The following is a 13,380-nucleotide window of genomic DNA, read 5'->3' on the forward strand; positions in this document are numbered from 1 at the left end:
TTTAAGTTCTCTTCCAACCTTGTCATTCTGTGAATTCTGTGGAGATATTACCAAAAAAAAAATAAGTCTGTCAGGGTTTAGCCCAAAGTATGATGAGAAAGATCACCAGTTAATTGGGTCCATAAAGGCTGTAATTAAAGAAAGTCAATAGGCTGTCACACCAGTGGGACAGGTTGTAGTCCCACCCCTGCTTCTTTGGTAGATTGCTCGCAGGAACCTGAAGGTACCCATTGGTAAACAGAAAATCTTCTGAAGCATCTGAAAAAGGTAGCAATCGGAAGGGGAATTGTCGCAGACATTTTTTCACAGAAATCACAGAATCACAGAATTTTCAAGACTGGAAGAGACCTATAAGATCATCTAGTCCAGCCGATGTTCTAACTGTTCAACTAGATCATGGCAGCAAGTGCCACATCCAGTCTTTTTTTAAATTCTTCAAGGGATGATGCCTCCACCACCTCACTGGGTAAATGATTCCAGTTTCTGACCACTCTTTCTGTGAAGTATTTTCTTCTTACTTCTAACTTACATCTACCTTGACGCAACTTGAGACTGTGTCCTCTTGTTCTATCCGTTGTCGCCCGGAGAAAGAGGCCGACCCCCAGCTCACTACAGCCACCCTTCAGGAAGTTGTAGAGAGTGATGAGGTCACCCCTTAGTCTCCTTTTCTCCAGGCTAAACAACCCCAGCTCCCTCAGTCGCTCTTCATATGGCTTGTGTTCCAAGCCCTTTATTAGTTTCGTTGCTCTCCTCTGGACACGCTCAAGTAACTCGACGTCCCTCCTGAAGTGAGGGGCCCAGAACTGGATGCAATACTCTAAGTGAGGCCTCACCAGTGCCGAGTACAGGGGAAGAATGACCTCTCTGCTCCTGCTGGCCACTCCATTTCTGATACTGGCCAGGATGGCATTGGCCCTCTTGGCTACCTGGGCACACTGCTGGCTCATATTCAATCGACTGTCAACCAGCACCCCCAGGTCCCTTTCCACCTGGGCACTATCCAGCCACTCCATCCCCAGCTTGTATCGGTACAGGGGATTATTATGGCCGAAGTGCAATACTCGGCACTTGGACTTATTGAAGCTCATCCCGTTTGATTCTGTCCATATGTCCAGCCTTTCCAAGTCTCTCTGAAGAATCCTACACCCCTCTAATTGATCTACACTCATTCCTAATTTGGTATCGTCAGCGAAACTACTAATAAAAGACTCTAAGCCCTCATCCATATCATCAATAAAAATATTGAACAAAACTGGTCCCAACACAGACCCCTGAGGGACACCACTGGTGACTGGTCGCCAGCTAGATGTGACACCATTCACCAGCACTCTCTGGGCCCGGCCATCCAGCCAGTTCTGAACCCAGCAAAGGGTATTCCTATCCAGACCATGGCCAGCTAGCTTGTGTAGGAGTATGCTATGGGATACAGTGTCGAAGGCCTTGCTGAAATCCAGAAAAACAACATCTACAGCCTTCCCTGCATCCACTAGCCGGGTTACCTGGTCATAAAAAGTGATCAGGTTAGTTAGACATGATTTACCCCTCCTAAATCCGTGCTGGCTGGGTCTGATACCCTGGCCATCCTGCAAATTTTGCATGATGGCACGTAATATGAACTGTTCCATTATTTTGCCAGGTATAGATGTTAGACTGACTGGTCTATAATTGCCAGGATCATCCTTTGCGCCCTTTTTGTGAATGGGTATCACATTGGCCAGCTTCCAGTCATCCGGAACCTCACCAGTAATCCACGACTGTTGGTAAATGATAGAGAGTGGCTTTGCAATCTCATTTGCCAACTCTCTCATCACCCTGGGGTGGATCCCGTCTGGTCCCATAGATTTGTGAATGTCCAAACATTTCAATAGTTCTATAACTGCCTCTTCTTGGATAATGTGGGGACCATTCTGTTCCCTAAAACCATCTACCAGTCCAGACGGACGGGAGTCTTGAGGGCAAGTCATCTTCTCTTTAAAAACCGAGGTAAAATAGGCATTGAACACTTCTGCCTTCTCCTCATCTGTAAATACTAAATTCCCACCTGTGTCCATTAAGGAACAAAGGCTGGTCCTACCTTTTTTCCTACTATTAATATATTTATAAAAACATTTTTTGTTATCCTTAACAGCGGTCGCTATCCTGAGTTCAAACTGGGCTTTGGCCTCCCTAATTTTTTTCCTGCATACTCTAGCAGCCCTCTTGAATACATCCTTGGAGACCTGACCCTTTTTCCAACTCTGATACGTCCTCTTTTTATTCCTAAGCTCTTCCAAGATCTCCTTACCCAGCCAGGCTGGACGTTTGGCCCGTTGACTGATCTTTCGGGATACAGGAATGGTTTGTTCCTGCGCCTTCAAGATCTCTGCCTTGAATCCTTTTCTTTGGGATTTGTTCATCTTCTGGGAAGCAAAGGCCCCAGAAGAAGAATGTAAACAATTGTTATCAGCTGCTGTGGAATGCAATAGGATGCACCTGTGATTGGTTCATGTTCCATGTTTTTAATTAAGGGCCAATCACAGGAGCAAGCTGGGGACAGAGTCCCTGGACACAGAACTTTGTTAGGGATTCTTTCCTATTCTGTTCTTAGCTTAGCAAGTCTCTGCAACTTCTCTCCTTACTCTGTTTAGTATAGTTATAATGTATTATATATCATATATCAATAAATCCAGCCTGCTGATAATCAACTAAGATTCTCGTCCTTCTCTCACCCCAGCGACCCTAAGGTTGCTGTAATATTTGGTGACCCCTCGTGTCAGAGCAAAAATTAATTTGATAAGACCAGAGGAGCAAAATTGCTGCACTGGGTAAAATCCTGTATGTGTAGCATGTGATGGTTGCTTTGAAGTGACCACAGAAGTGGATTCAAGCCAGGAGCTGAAGAACTGAAGATCCCGATTTGGACAGAGTTCACAGCCAAGGCTGACCACAAGTGAACCTTCTTCTGGAAAACCTTCAGGAAAGATGATAGACAAGAGCAGCATAACCGTGGAGCTGGCCAGAGCAAGCTGGACTCTTTCAAAAGGTACTGTTGGCTTTTCTATCCCTGAGGATTCAGCCCTTTGTAGTTTGTGGCTGTTCGTGTGGCAGACACATGCCTTGCAGGAAGAGGTTCAGTTTTCTCCTTCAGAGGATAACCTTATTGCCCTCTGGCAAGAACGGTGTAGAGAAGATGATTTTTTTCTGTCAGCAACAGATCTCTATGAGTTCTTTCGATGGGCAAAGCTTTTTGGGTTCTTTACTTATGTCCTGTACGCTTTGGATGTTTTCGTGTGGGAATGCCTGGACTCCATTTTCCAGTTCGTCTGGAGCCAGGGACGTGTCCTTCCTTCTATCTACCCAGCATTTATAAAGCTCTTCCCAGTTTTGAAAAGGAGAGCAGCTATTTTTCCATGGATTTCTAACTGCTATGGGAAGCCTCCGTTTCCACCGTCCCCAGCAGGAGAAGACCCCGTGGGGGATGAGTTGGGGCTTCCCAGCCCCCCGTCCCCAGTGGGAGAAGATCCAGTGGGGGATGAGTTGGGGCTTCCCAGCCCCCCCTGCTTCGCGGCGGGGGGGGGCGAAACTTAACCGCGAGAAGTTTTTTTTACTCTTTCTCCCGAGCCTGCGCAGATGGGCTGTTCTCCTTCCCCCCCTTCTCTCTCTTCGGGGGGATGGGAGGAGGCGGCGCCGCTCAAGCCAGCGCTGCCTCTCTGCGTGATCCCGTCTCTGCCTCTCCAGGCGGCCCCGCCCACGGCTTCACCAGCTTCCCTTCTTGCAGCTGAGTCGCTGTTGCCAGGCAACGACGACGCGTCTCCAGCTTCCGGCTCAGTGGAGGAGATTTCTCCGGCCCCTTCGGCCCCCCCCGCCATTTCCATCGGTCTTCCCGCCGCCTCAAGCCGAGACGGTCCCTGTTCAGGAGGGTGCTGGAAACGGCGCCGAACCTGCGGGACCCTCGGAAAAGCCCGCGGCCACTCCTACATCCAGCGTGATTCCCTCCCCGGTTCCGGCTTCCCCCCCGCTGCCTGCACAGGCTGCCCCAGCAGCTTTGCCTTTATCAGAGACACTGTCCTCTGTGTCGGCGTCAGAGACTGCCCTGGAACCGGCGGCTTGTTCGAGCTCAGACCATTCCAGTCCGGCTGGCCCTGCAGCGGCCCCGGTGGCTGGCCTCCCCTTCCGTGGAGCGGGGAGTGCTCGCCAGCTGACTGTGGGGGCAGTGCGTTTGCCCGCGTTTAAGTTCAGCATTCTCGGCGGGTTGGGGGGTGGTTTTTCGGGGATTGTCCCATGGAGGCTGCCATCTCTGCCGCCTCTCTTGCGCCCCAGTGGCGGGGGGCAGGTGGGTCCTGAGAGTTCTGCCTTTGGTCCCCAGCCCGGAGGGGGTGGGGATGAAGCCATGGGGCGGATGGAAGATACACCTGCTGCATTTGCATTGCAGAGGGAGAGGGCACAGATGGAGGAGACCATAGCTGGTTTCCTGTGGGGAACAAATATCTCCAGACCCCAGATGGGATTGCTGGGGAAGGCTTCTATTTCCCTGCTGCTGGCATGCCTCAGTGGTTTTGGGGAAAGGAAGCGTGTCACCACCCATGCTGCCATTGTACTGGCAGCAGGGTGCAGGCCTGTGGGAATGCAGAGCCTGTGTCATGGGTTTGGCCTGGCCTATTGGGCTCAGGAAGTTTCTGGGCCAGGGCAACTGTGCGGCCTCTTGATGTTTCTGGGAGTTGTGGTTTCTCCTACTGGTCCTGGTCCCCCCTTTGTGGGCCAGTTTTGGGGTTCCTGGTCCATCATGGGCCAGGGCCCCCAGGGCCTTTTCCTTCTCTGGCACTGCTCTGCTCAGCTGCTGCTCTTTTCCTTTTCGATCAAAAAAAAAAAAATTAAAATTAAATATAAAAGATTGAAAATAGCGGGCAGCAGCTCTGAAGCACTGAAGCATTGAAGGGCCAGAAAAGGACATTCTAAAAGTTGTTCAAATTGTTTGAAATTGTTTGAAATTGTTGTAAGACTGTCAATGGTTTGTGATAATTATTGATGGGACTTTTGCAGCAAGTCTGTTTTCAGGACCAAAAATGACTCTCAGATATTCCAAAAGAAACAACTTCAGCTCTTGGACTGTTCCTGAAACCCAGCTGCTTGGACTTGAATTCTCTTGCATTGTTTTTTGCATTTTCTTAGATTGTAGGATTGTTTTAGTGATTTGTTAGTATTGTATATTTTACAGGTGAAGAAATTTCCTGTTCATTTCACATCAGCATTTTTCTTTTTAATTTATACAATTTAGAAAGGTGAGATGTCGCAGACATTTTTTTCACAGAAATCCTTTCTTTGGGATTTGTTCATCTTCTGGGAAGCAAAGGCCCCAGAAGAAGAATGTAAACAATTGTTATCAGCTGCTGTGGAATGCAATAGGATGCACCTGTGATTGGTTCATGTTCCATGTTTTTAATTAAGGGCCAATCACAGGAGCAAGCTGGGGACAGAGTCCCTGGACACAGAACTTTGTTAGGGATTCTTTCCTATTCTATTCTTAGCTTAGCAGCTCTGCAACTTCTCCCCTTACTCTATTTAATATAGTTATAATGTATTATATATCATATATCAATAAATCCAGCCTTCTGATCATCAACTAAGATTCTTGTCCTTCTCTCACCCCAGCGACCCTCAGGTTGCTGTAATAGGGAATGACTGAAATTGTGCAGTCTATAGTGACCAAATATGAAATCTGCTGTAAAAATAATCCTGATACCAATAAAAGTGTAGTGCTAGGGGTGACAAAGGCCGAAGACCTTCTCGAAGAATATTGGCAGGAGAATTTTGCTGAGTTACTACATAATGAAGAATTCAGGTATGTACTGATGTTAGTTGACGCCTTCAGTTGATGGCCTGAGGCTCACCCCGTCCTACTAACACAGCAAAAGAAGTGGTAGAAGTCTTGCTCAATCATATAATTCCAAGGTTTGGGGTTCCTTTGGAGTTGTCATCAGATAGAGGGCCATACTTTGTTGCAGCAGTAATGGGGGAGGTTAGTCAAATTCTGGGAATTGCTTGGCAGCTGCCTACACCCAACAGACCCCAGGTGAGTGGTAAAGTTGAACATATGAATGGAACCCTCAAAACACAGATTAGCAAAATTTCTCAAGAGACATCTGTGACATGGGCTCAGGCTTTGCTTATAGTCTTACTGAGATTTCACATACAATCAAGGCAGAGGGGCAACATAAGTCCTTATGAGACATTATATGGCAGGCCATACAGAATTCTGCATATCCCCAGAAAAATCCATATGAGAGGGAAAATGGACTAACAAAAGTATTAAATGGCTTTAAGCTCCGCTTTGCAGAATCTCCAGAGATTTGATGTGTTATCCAGACCCGTAGGACTGGACACACCTGCTCATCTGTTCCAGGCTGGAGACTGGATCTATGTTAAATGGTGGGACAGTGATCCCCTGCAAGTTAAGTGGAGAGGATCATTCCAAGTCCTGCTGACTACCCTTACTTCAGACAAAGTTGCTGGCAAGGGACCTGGATTCAATACTCTAGAATTAAAAAGGCTTCTGCTCTTGAAATAACTGGAAAAACAGAGACAGATACAGATGATTATATGGTTTAAACTGTTCTTTTCTGTCTGTTATCTACACTGTTGGTAACCATGACTCAGGTTTGGTCCCAAAATTTGCAAAGCAGAATGGCTCTCAGTTTCCTCCTAGCCTCGCAAGGGGGCATGTGTACAGTCATTAATACTAGTGTGCTTATGTAGATCAGAGAAGAAGGATTAACAAATATTTGGCTAAAATCTGGAGACAAACTCAAATTCTACATCAGGTAACTCTCACAGATCTTTCATACACTTACTTCATGGTTACCAAATTTGGCTTGGATAAAACAACTATTCATGTTTGTCACAGACATCTTTTGTGAAAAATCCTTTCATTAGGATTTTTCCTGCTGAAGCTGAGAAGTTTCAGCAACAAGATGTAAACAATGGTTATCTGCTGCTGTGGAACGCAACAGGTCCACCTGTGATTGGCCCATCTTGGATGTTTATAATTAATGGCCAATCAAGGACTGAGCTATCTCGGACAGAGTCCGAGAGAACTGCTTTTGTTATAATTCTTGCTATTCTATTCTTAGCTTAGCAGACTTCTGAGAACTTTTCCTTCTATTTCTTTTTAGCATAGTTACAATGTAATATATATATATATATATATATATATATATATATATATATATATATATATATATATATATATATAATAAAATAATAAATCAAGCCTTCTGATCATGGAACCAACATTCTCATCTCTTGCTTCACCTGCAAACCCCTGTGACCACAGTCACACATACTGGCTATATTTGTAGTTGGTGTCTGCATAATAGCTGGCTGTATGATTCGATGCTGTGATTTCTGGTCATCTTTATTGTCTGACATCAAATCTAAGTGGTAGAGACTAAACAATGTGGAATTTTTGTCAAGTATCTAAAGGGGGGAATGATGCTCAAAGATTTTTAGCTCTTATGTATTCTTCATATATTTGTAGCTTTGTAGACTGTTAATGCATGGTTGTAACTTCTAGTACTTTTCCAGCTCTCTTTCGCACCGCAAACAAACCCTTATTGATACATTCTTGAAATTCTGTTTAGTCTTATTTGTTATTTTAGCAAGGACATTTTGTTTTGCACCATGTATCATAGACATAATAAAGGTAGAGTTAGAGGATCGGGAGGAAGGGATCCAATGGGGCAGAACCTGGGGGAGGAGATTACCTAATCAACTGCTCTTCTAATTGCACAATATTTGCTAGATATACTAATTGCTCAATGTTATAAAATTGTATAATTCTAATTCCAGGCATGGTTTTTTGCCGTATTGTGTACTTGAAGGCTTTCAAGTAAAGGTTTGCTTTTATATTATCATTTTAATGATGTTTGGGAAGGTTTTGTTCTATTTCCAGGCAACACCGCAAGACACCATTTTACGCCCAGTTGTCTTCAACATTTTTATAAACAACTTAAATGTAGGACTTGGAGCTATGTTGAGTAAGTTTGCTGATGACACTAAATTGGCAGGAGCTGTTGACTGCTTCAAAAGCAGAGAGACCTTGATAAATTAGAAGGCTGGGCAATCATCAACTGTATGAAGTTTAACAAGGTCAAGTGTTAGATTCTGCACCTGGAATGGGGCAACTCTGGATATATGGACAGACTGGGGAACAAGAGGCTGGAGAGCAGCTCTGAGGAAAGGTACCTGTGGTTCCTGGTTGATGGCAAGTTGAATATGAGAACAGTGTGCCCTGGAGCCACAAGGATCAACCATATCCTGGGGTGCATCAGCCAAAGCATTGCCAGCTGCTTGAGGGAGGTGATTTTCCCACTCTACTCTGCACTGGTGCGGCCTCACCTCAAGGCCTGTGTGCAGTTTTGAGCACAAGCATCACACTATAAGAAGGACTAGTGATAGGCCCTGAGGAAACAGCTGGAGCAGTGTCAGAGGAGGTTTAGATATTAAGAAAAGGCTCTTTACCCAGAGGGTAGTTGGCCACTGGAACAGGCTTCCCAAGGAAGTGGTCATAGCCCCAAGCCTGACAGAGTTCAAGAAGTGTTTGCACAATATTCTCAGGCATGTGGTGTGACTCTTGGGGCAGTCCTGTGCATGGTTAGGAGTTGGACTCAATGATCCTTGTAGGTCACTTCCAACTCAGGCTATTCTATGATTCTATGATACTCCTGAATCAAGGGTTTAAAAAAATTGAAAGAGTTAAGAGTTTACCTAGATTTAGTTAAGGGGATAGAAACAATTTATAATGATTAAGAGTATAACAAGAAGAGTAGAAGTAATGGGGAATAGTTAATTATTAGCAGATGGAGTGGTTAAGGCTAGGGTAATATATCACTGGCTTATTCTTACTGTGTTTGAAGAAGCAGGATGAGAATGCCAGCTTAATTGTGAAAAAGAAGAGGACTGTGACTGCACCTGTGCCCCCAAACCAGCCAGGACCAGGTTGGGGGGCTTGGACTATAGCCCAGGGGTCAGAAAGCCTGCCAACACACAAAGGTGAAATGGTCACCTTGAGGAAGATGTTTATTACATCAAAGGGACCACAAACCCATTTTAAGCCCACCAACTTAAATCAATCAAGAGACTGTGCAGATGTGAAGGAACTTTGGACTCATTATAATGCATTTTAATATGAAGCAGGGGTAGGCAGGGTTAGGTAATGAATATATATAGGCATTCCAGGAAATTATATGAATATATAAGACTTTTTTTGATAAATAAGGGAGCTGGAGCCTTGTGATTTTGCACATGTCTTTGGGAGGCTACTCCCTGTGTGTCCAGTGCTGTCAATAAACATACCACTTTCTAATTTTAACTAGTTGGGGAGTTCTATTCTGCACTTCACTCCAAACTTCCACTCTCGCTCATTTCCAATTACAGAGAAAGGCCATTATATCTCCAGGGTGCAGTGCTGATTTACTTCAGAGTCAACAGAAGACACCTCTTCCACAGAGTAGAGATGCCCTCTGACACTTCCATCTAGATCCTTTCTGTACCAAGTTAAGTCAAAAGCAAGTGATTTATATTTGATTAAAGGCTAAAATTAGCAAAAGACTACTCTAGAGGACAGGGTGATGAACTTTTTTGCATGCTATCTCCACAAAATTCTAACAGTATAATTTCTAGTGATACCAGATAATTAGCTTTATTTGGGAGGGAAAAAGCAAATACATTATGTTCAAGGCTTACCACTAAGCAGTTCAATCCAATTTTGTACCGTTTCAGGAGGTTGGGTCTCTTTTATGTGTTTCAGAGCTTCATCAAGCAGAACATCCCCTGTAGGAGCATCTGACTTGCAAATTACCTAGGACAGAATAAAATGCAGTTGGTATTTTTACTTAATTCATATACCATACCATAAACAACTAACAATAAAAACTTGAAAAATCTACCTGTTATCAGAACCAAGGAAAATTTTAAGGAGTGAGGAATGTTCTCAAAGAATATGCAAATTTAAAAGATACCTAGTTGTTAGAAAAACTATTTAGGATTTTAATTACGAAGCTCTGTTATGTGTTAAGTTATCTATAACCTCTATTAACCTTAATTGACCAGAGCTATAGTACTAATAACATGTTTAATACCTAATCTTTTAAGGAAGATAATCAACTAACATGGCCAGGTCCTTCACTTTCTCCCCAAAACAAAGTATACTACTGTGCTAAATTGCTCTCTGATAACAGTCCATTTTACTGCTTCAAGTCAATTTATTCAGAATAGTGCAGATAGACAATTATGAGTCAAGGGGTCAGCTAGAAACGCAATTAGGGTAATTGGAAACGGCAGATGACTCGAGGGGCTAGCTGGAAATATAATTGGGATAGTAGAAGATTACATATTTTAGTTAAGATTTTAAAATTAGTTAACAAGTTAAGTTAGTAATATAGCTAACCAGAATCAGGTACCTTAGTTAAAGAATAACAAATATATTAAGAAAGAGAAACTAGGAGTGACAGGGATAGATGCAACAATTGTGAGGGAGCAGAAACTATAGAAATACCTTACCTCAAGAATAATCAAACAGTTAGGAGAGGCTTGGACTGTGACCAGCAGGTCAAAAAGTCCTGCCAACTAGCTATAGGTAAAGAGCTCACCATGAGGAAAATGGCTTTCTTCCTCCCATATGACCACTCCCTTACTTCAAAATCCCACTGACCGAATTAAAGGAGTACAATTGTGCAGCCGTATTAGGTATTCAGCTAATTATAATACGAAGAAGGCAGGTAATGATTATGTATTATGCATCCTTAGAAACCGTGTGAATATGTAAAACCTTTTCTGTATAAATAGAGAGCAAGAGTCTGCAACTCCTTGTGCATGTCTTTGGAAACAATTCCACATGCATCCAGCGCTGTAATAAATACCCTTCTCTTCAACTTTAATTAATTGAAGAGTCATCTGTCTGTGCTTCAATTAGGTCATGTGAAATTGATAAATCAATTAGAAAGTGAAAAGGCAGGAAAAATGCTTTTCTTCTTCTGTATGTTGATGGATAAAATAGGTTCAAGACAACATCTATCGGTTTTACAGCTCTGAAGAACATTTTAACCAGCAACACTAAGTTCCATTCACTAACAGTTCAAATACACATATTAGGCAAAATATGTACGTACCAATATGTTGCATTGCAAGCTGATCTGTAGTTCGCATTAATTTGGTTATAAATAAGAGGTCTAGCCTCTGGGCTGACTGACAGAGTCTTTGGCCAGTGGCAGCTCTCCTGACATGCAGGCATTTGATTGGTTCAGAGTCTGAGGGCACACAGAGACAGGCCAATGTCTGTGTAGCACTGGGAGTTTTGAATTGTCTATAAAAGGGTGTTGGATTCAATAAACAAGGCTGTTTGAGGAAACATGAATGGTCTCTCTTATGTTAAGTCTCAGACACAGGAACACCAACGTGTCAACAATAAACCCCTTAATATGCAGTCATAAATGAAACGTCACTTAAGTTTGTTATTAAATAACTTCAAAAATTATTTTTTCCCCAAGAGAGCACAGGAGAGAGAGAGAAAAAAATAATTTACAGTAGCATAATACATAATAAATTTTAAGAATGTGAGTAACTGCTTGTTTACCAGTATAAGTAGTTGCATGATGCTAGCCACTGGAGTATAAACACTAACTGCGACAGTTGTATAAACCATGTACACATACCCTTTTTTCTCTGGTTAGAAAAACAAGAATGCCAAACTAAAACATACAGATTTAACTAATAATCCAAGTCACAGAATCACAGAATGGGTAAGGTTGGAAAGGACCTCAGTGGTTTAAACTCATCCAACCTCCCTGCTCAAGCAGGGTCATCCCAGAGCATATGGCACAGGAGTGTGTCCAGATGGTTCTTGAATATCTCCAGTGATTGAGACTCCACACCTTCTCTGGTTTCTCTTCCAGTCCTCAGTCACCCACACAGGAAAGAAGTTCTTACTCATATTCAGATGAATCAGTTTTTGCCTGTTGACTCTTGTCCTATTGGTTGCCACCACTGAGAAGTGCCTGGCTGCATCCTCTGACACTCTCCCTTCAGATAATGATAGACATTGATAAGATTACCTCTCAGGTGTCTCGAGGCTGAACAGGCCCAATTATCTCAGTCCATCCTCTCTTAAGAGAGATGCTTCAGTCCCCTCATCATCTTTCTCACCCTCTACTGGACCTGCTCCAGGAACTCCATCTCTCTGTTGCACTGAGGAGCCCAGAACTGGACTCAGCACTCCAGATGTGCCTCACCAGGGCTGAGGGGCAGGATCACCTCCTTCAACCTGCTGACAATGCTCTTCCTAATGCACCCCAGGATACCATTGGCCTTCTTGGCCACAAGGGCACATTCCTGGCTCATGGACAGCTTGTTGTCCACCAGGACCCCCAGGTCCTTCTCTGCAGCTCTGCTTTCCAGCAGGTCACCCTCAGCCTGTACTGTGTGGTAATCACATAGCCTCTGAACAGAGAGAGACATAATTCTCTCCCAGGATTTTCCTGGGAAGCTGTAAGAAGCTGTAAGGAAGCTTAGAGCAAACAATTCTTATCTCCATTTGCTGCACCTGTTGCTGCACCTGTGGAATGTATTATGGAGATTGCTTACCAAAGGGTGGTTTCTTAATTGGACTCTGGTGATGGTGTTTTGATTGATTGACCAATTAGGTCAAAGCCGTATGAGACTCTCTGGCAAGGGCAATGGGTTTTTCCTAATAGTATAATATAATATAGTGTAGTACAATAAAGCAATGGATCAGCCTTCTGCAATCATGGAATCAATGCTCATTATTCCCTGTTTAGGGGCCTGCTGCCACTATAGTACTAGTGCATGAAGTTATTCTTCTCCAAGTGCACAACCCTGCACTTGCCTTTGTTGAATTTCAGATGGTTCCTCTCTGCCCATCTCTCCAACCTGTCAAGGTCCTTCTGTAGGGCAGCACAGCGCTCTGGAGTATTGGCCACTCCTCCCAGCTTTGTGTCATCAGCAAACTTGCTGAGGAGGCATCTGACCCTTTGTCCAAGTCATTGGCGGATAAGTTAAACAATCTAGAACCAGCCTTCCAACTACACCCTGTGCCACTGATCATGGCCCTCTGGGATCTGTTGTTCAGACTTCTTAATACAACTTACTGTCCACTCATCCAGTCCACACTTCCTGAGTCTGCCTGTGAGTATGTTATGAGAGACAGTGTTGAAAGCTTTCCTGAAGTCCAAGTGTTGTATTCATATTGTTGTTATCATATTTCTAGAGTCCCATACCTACTGGCTGGTTTTCTCATAAGCAGCACTTCCCAGCAGTGTTGTTCCTGCTTCTTTGTCAGGGCTCCTCCAAGGCTCTCCCTGGCCAGCCAACCCACCCCCTTTTATCCCA

At 43.9% G+C, this 13,380-nt stretch overlaps 1 protein-coding gene across 1 annotated transcript in view; it reads right to left on the minus strand.

The window, feature by feature from the left end:
* Positions 1–13,380, minus strand: part of LOC134431511 (Golgi phosphoprotein 3-like) — a 182,684-nt gene that overhangs the window by 53,957 nt on the left and 115,347 nt on the right. Inside the window, exon 3 of the mRNA XM_063179511.1 lies at positions 9,721–9,835. Coding sequence (XP_063035581.1) covers positions 9,721–9,835 — 115 coding nt within the window. The remainder of the gene's footprint in view (positions 1–9,720; positions 9,836–13,380) is intronic.

This window comes from Melospiza melodia, chromosome W, assembly GCF_035770615.1.
Source record: "Melospiza melodia melodia isolate bMelMel2 chromosome W, bMelMel2.pri, whole genome shotgun sequence".
In the NCBI taxonomy this organism is placed as follows: Eukaryota; Metazoa; Chordata; class Aves; order Passeriformes; family Passerellidae; genus Melospiza; species Melospiza melodia.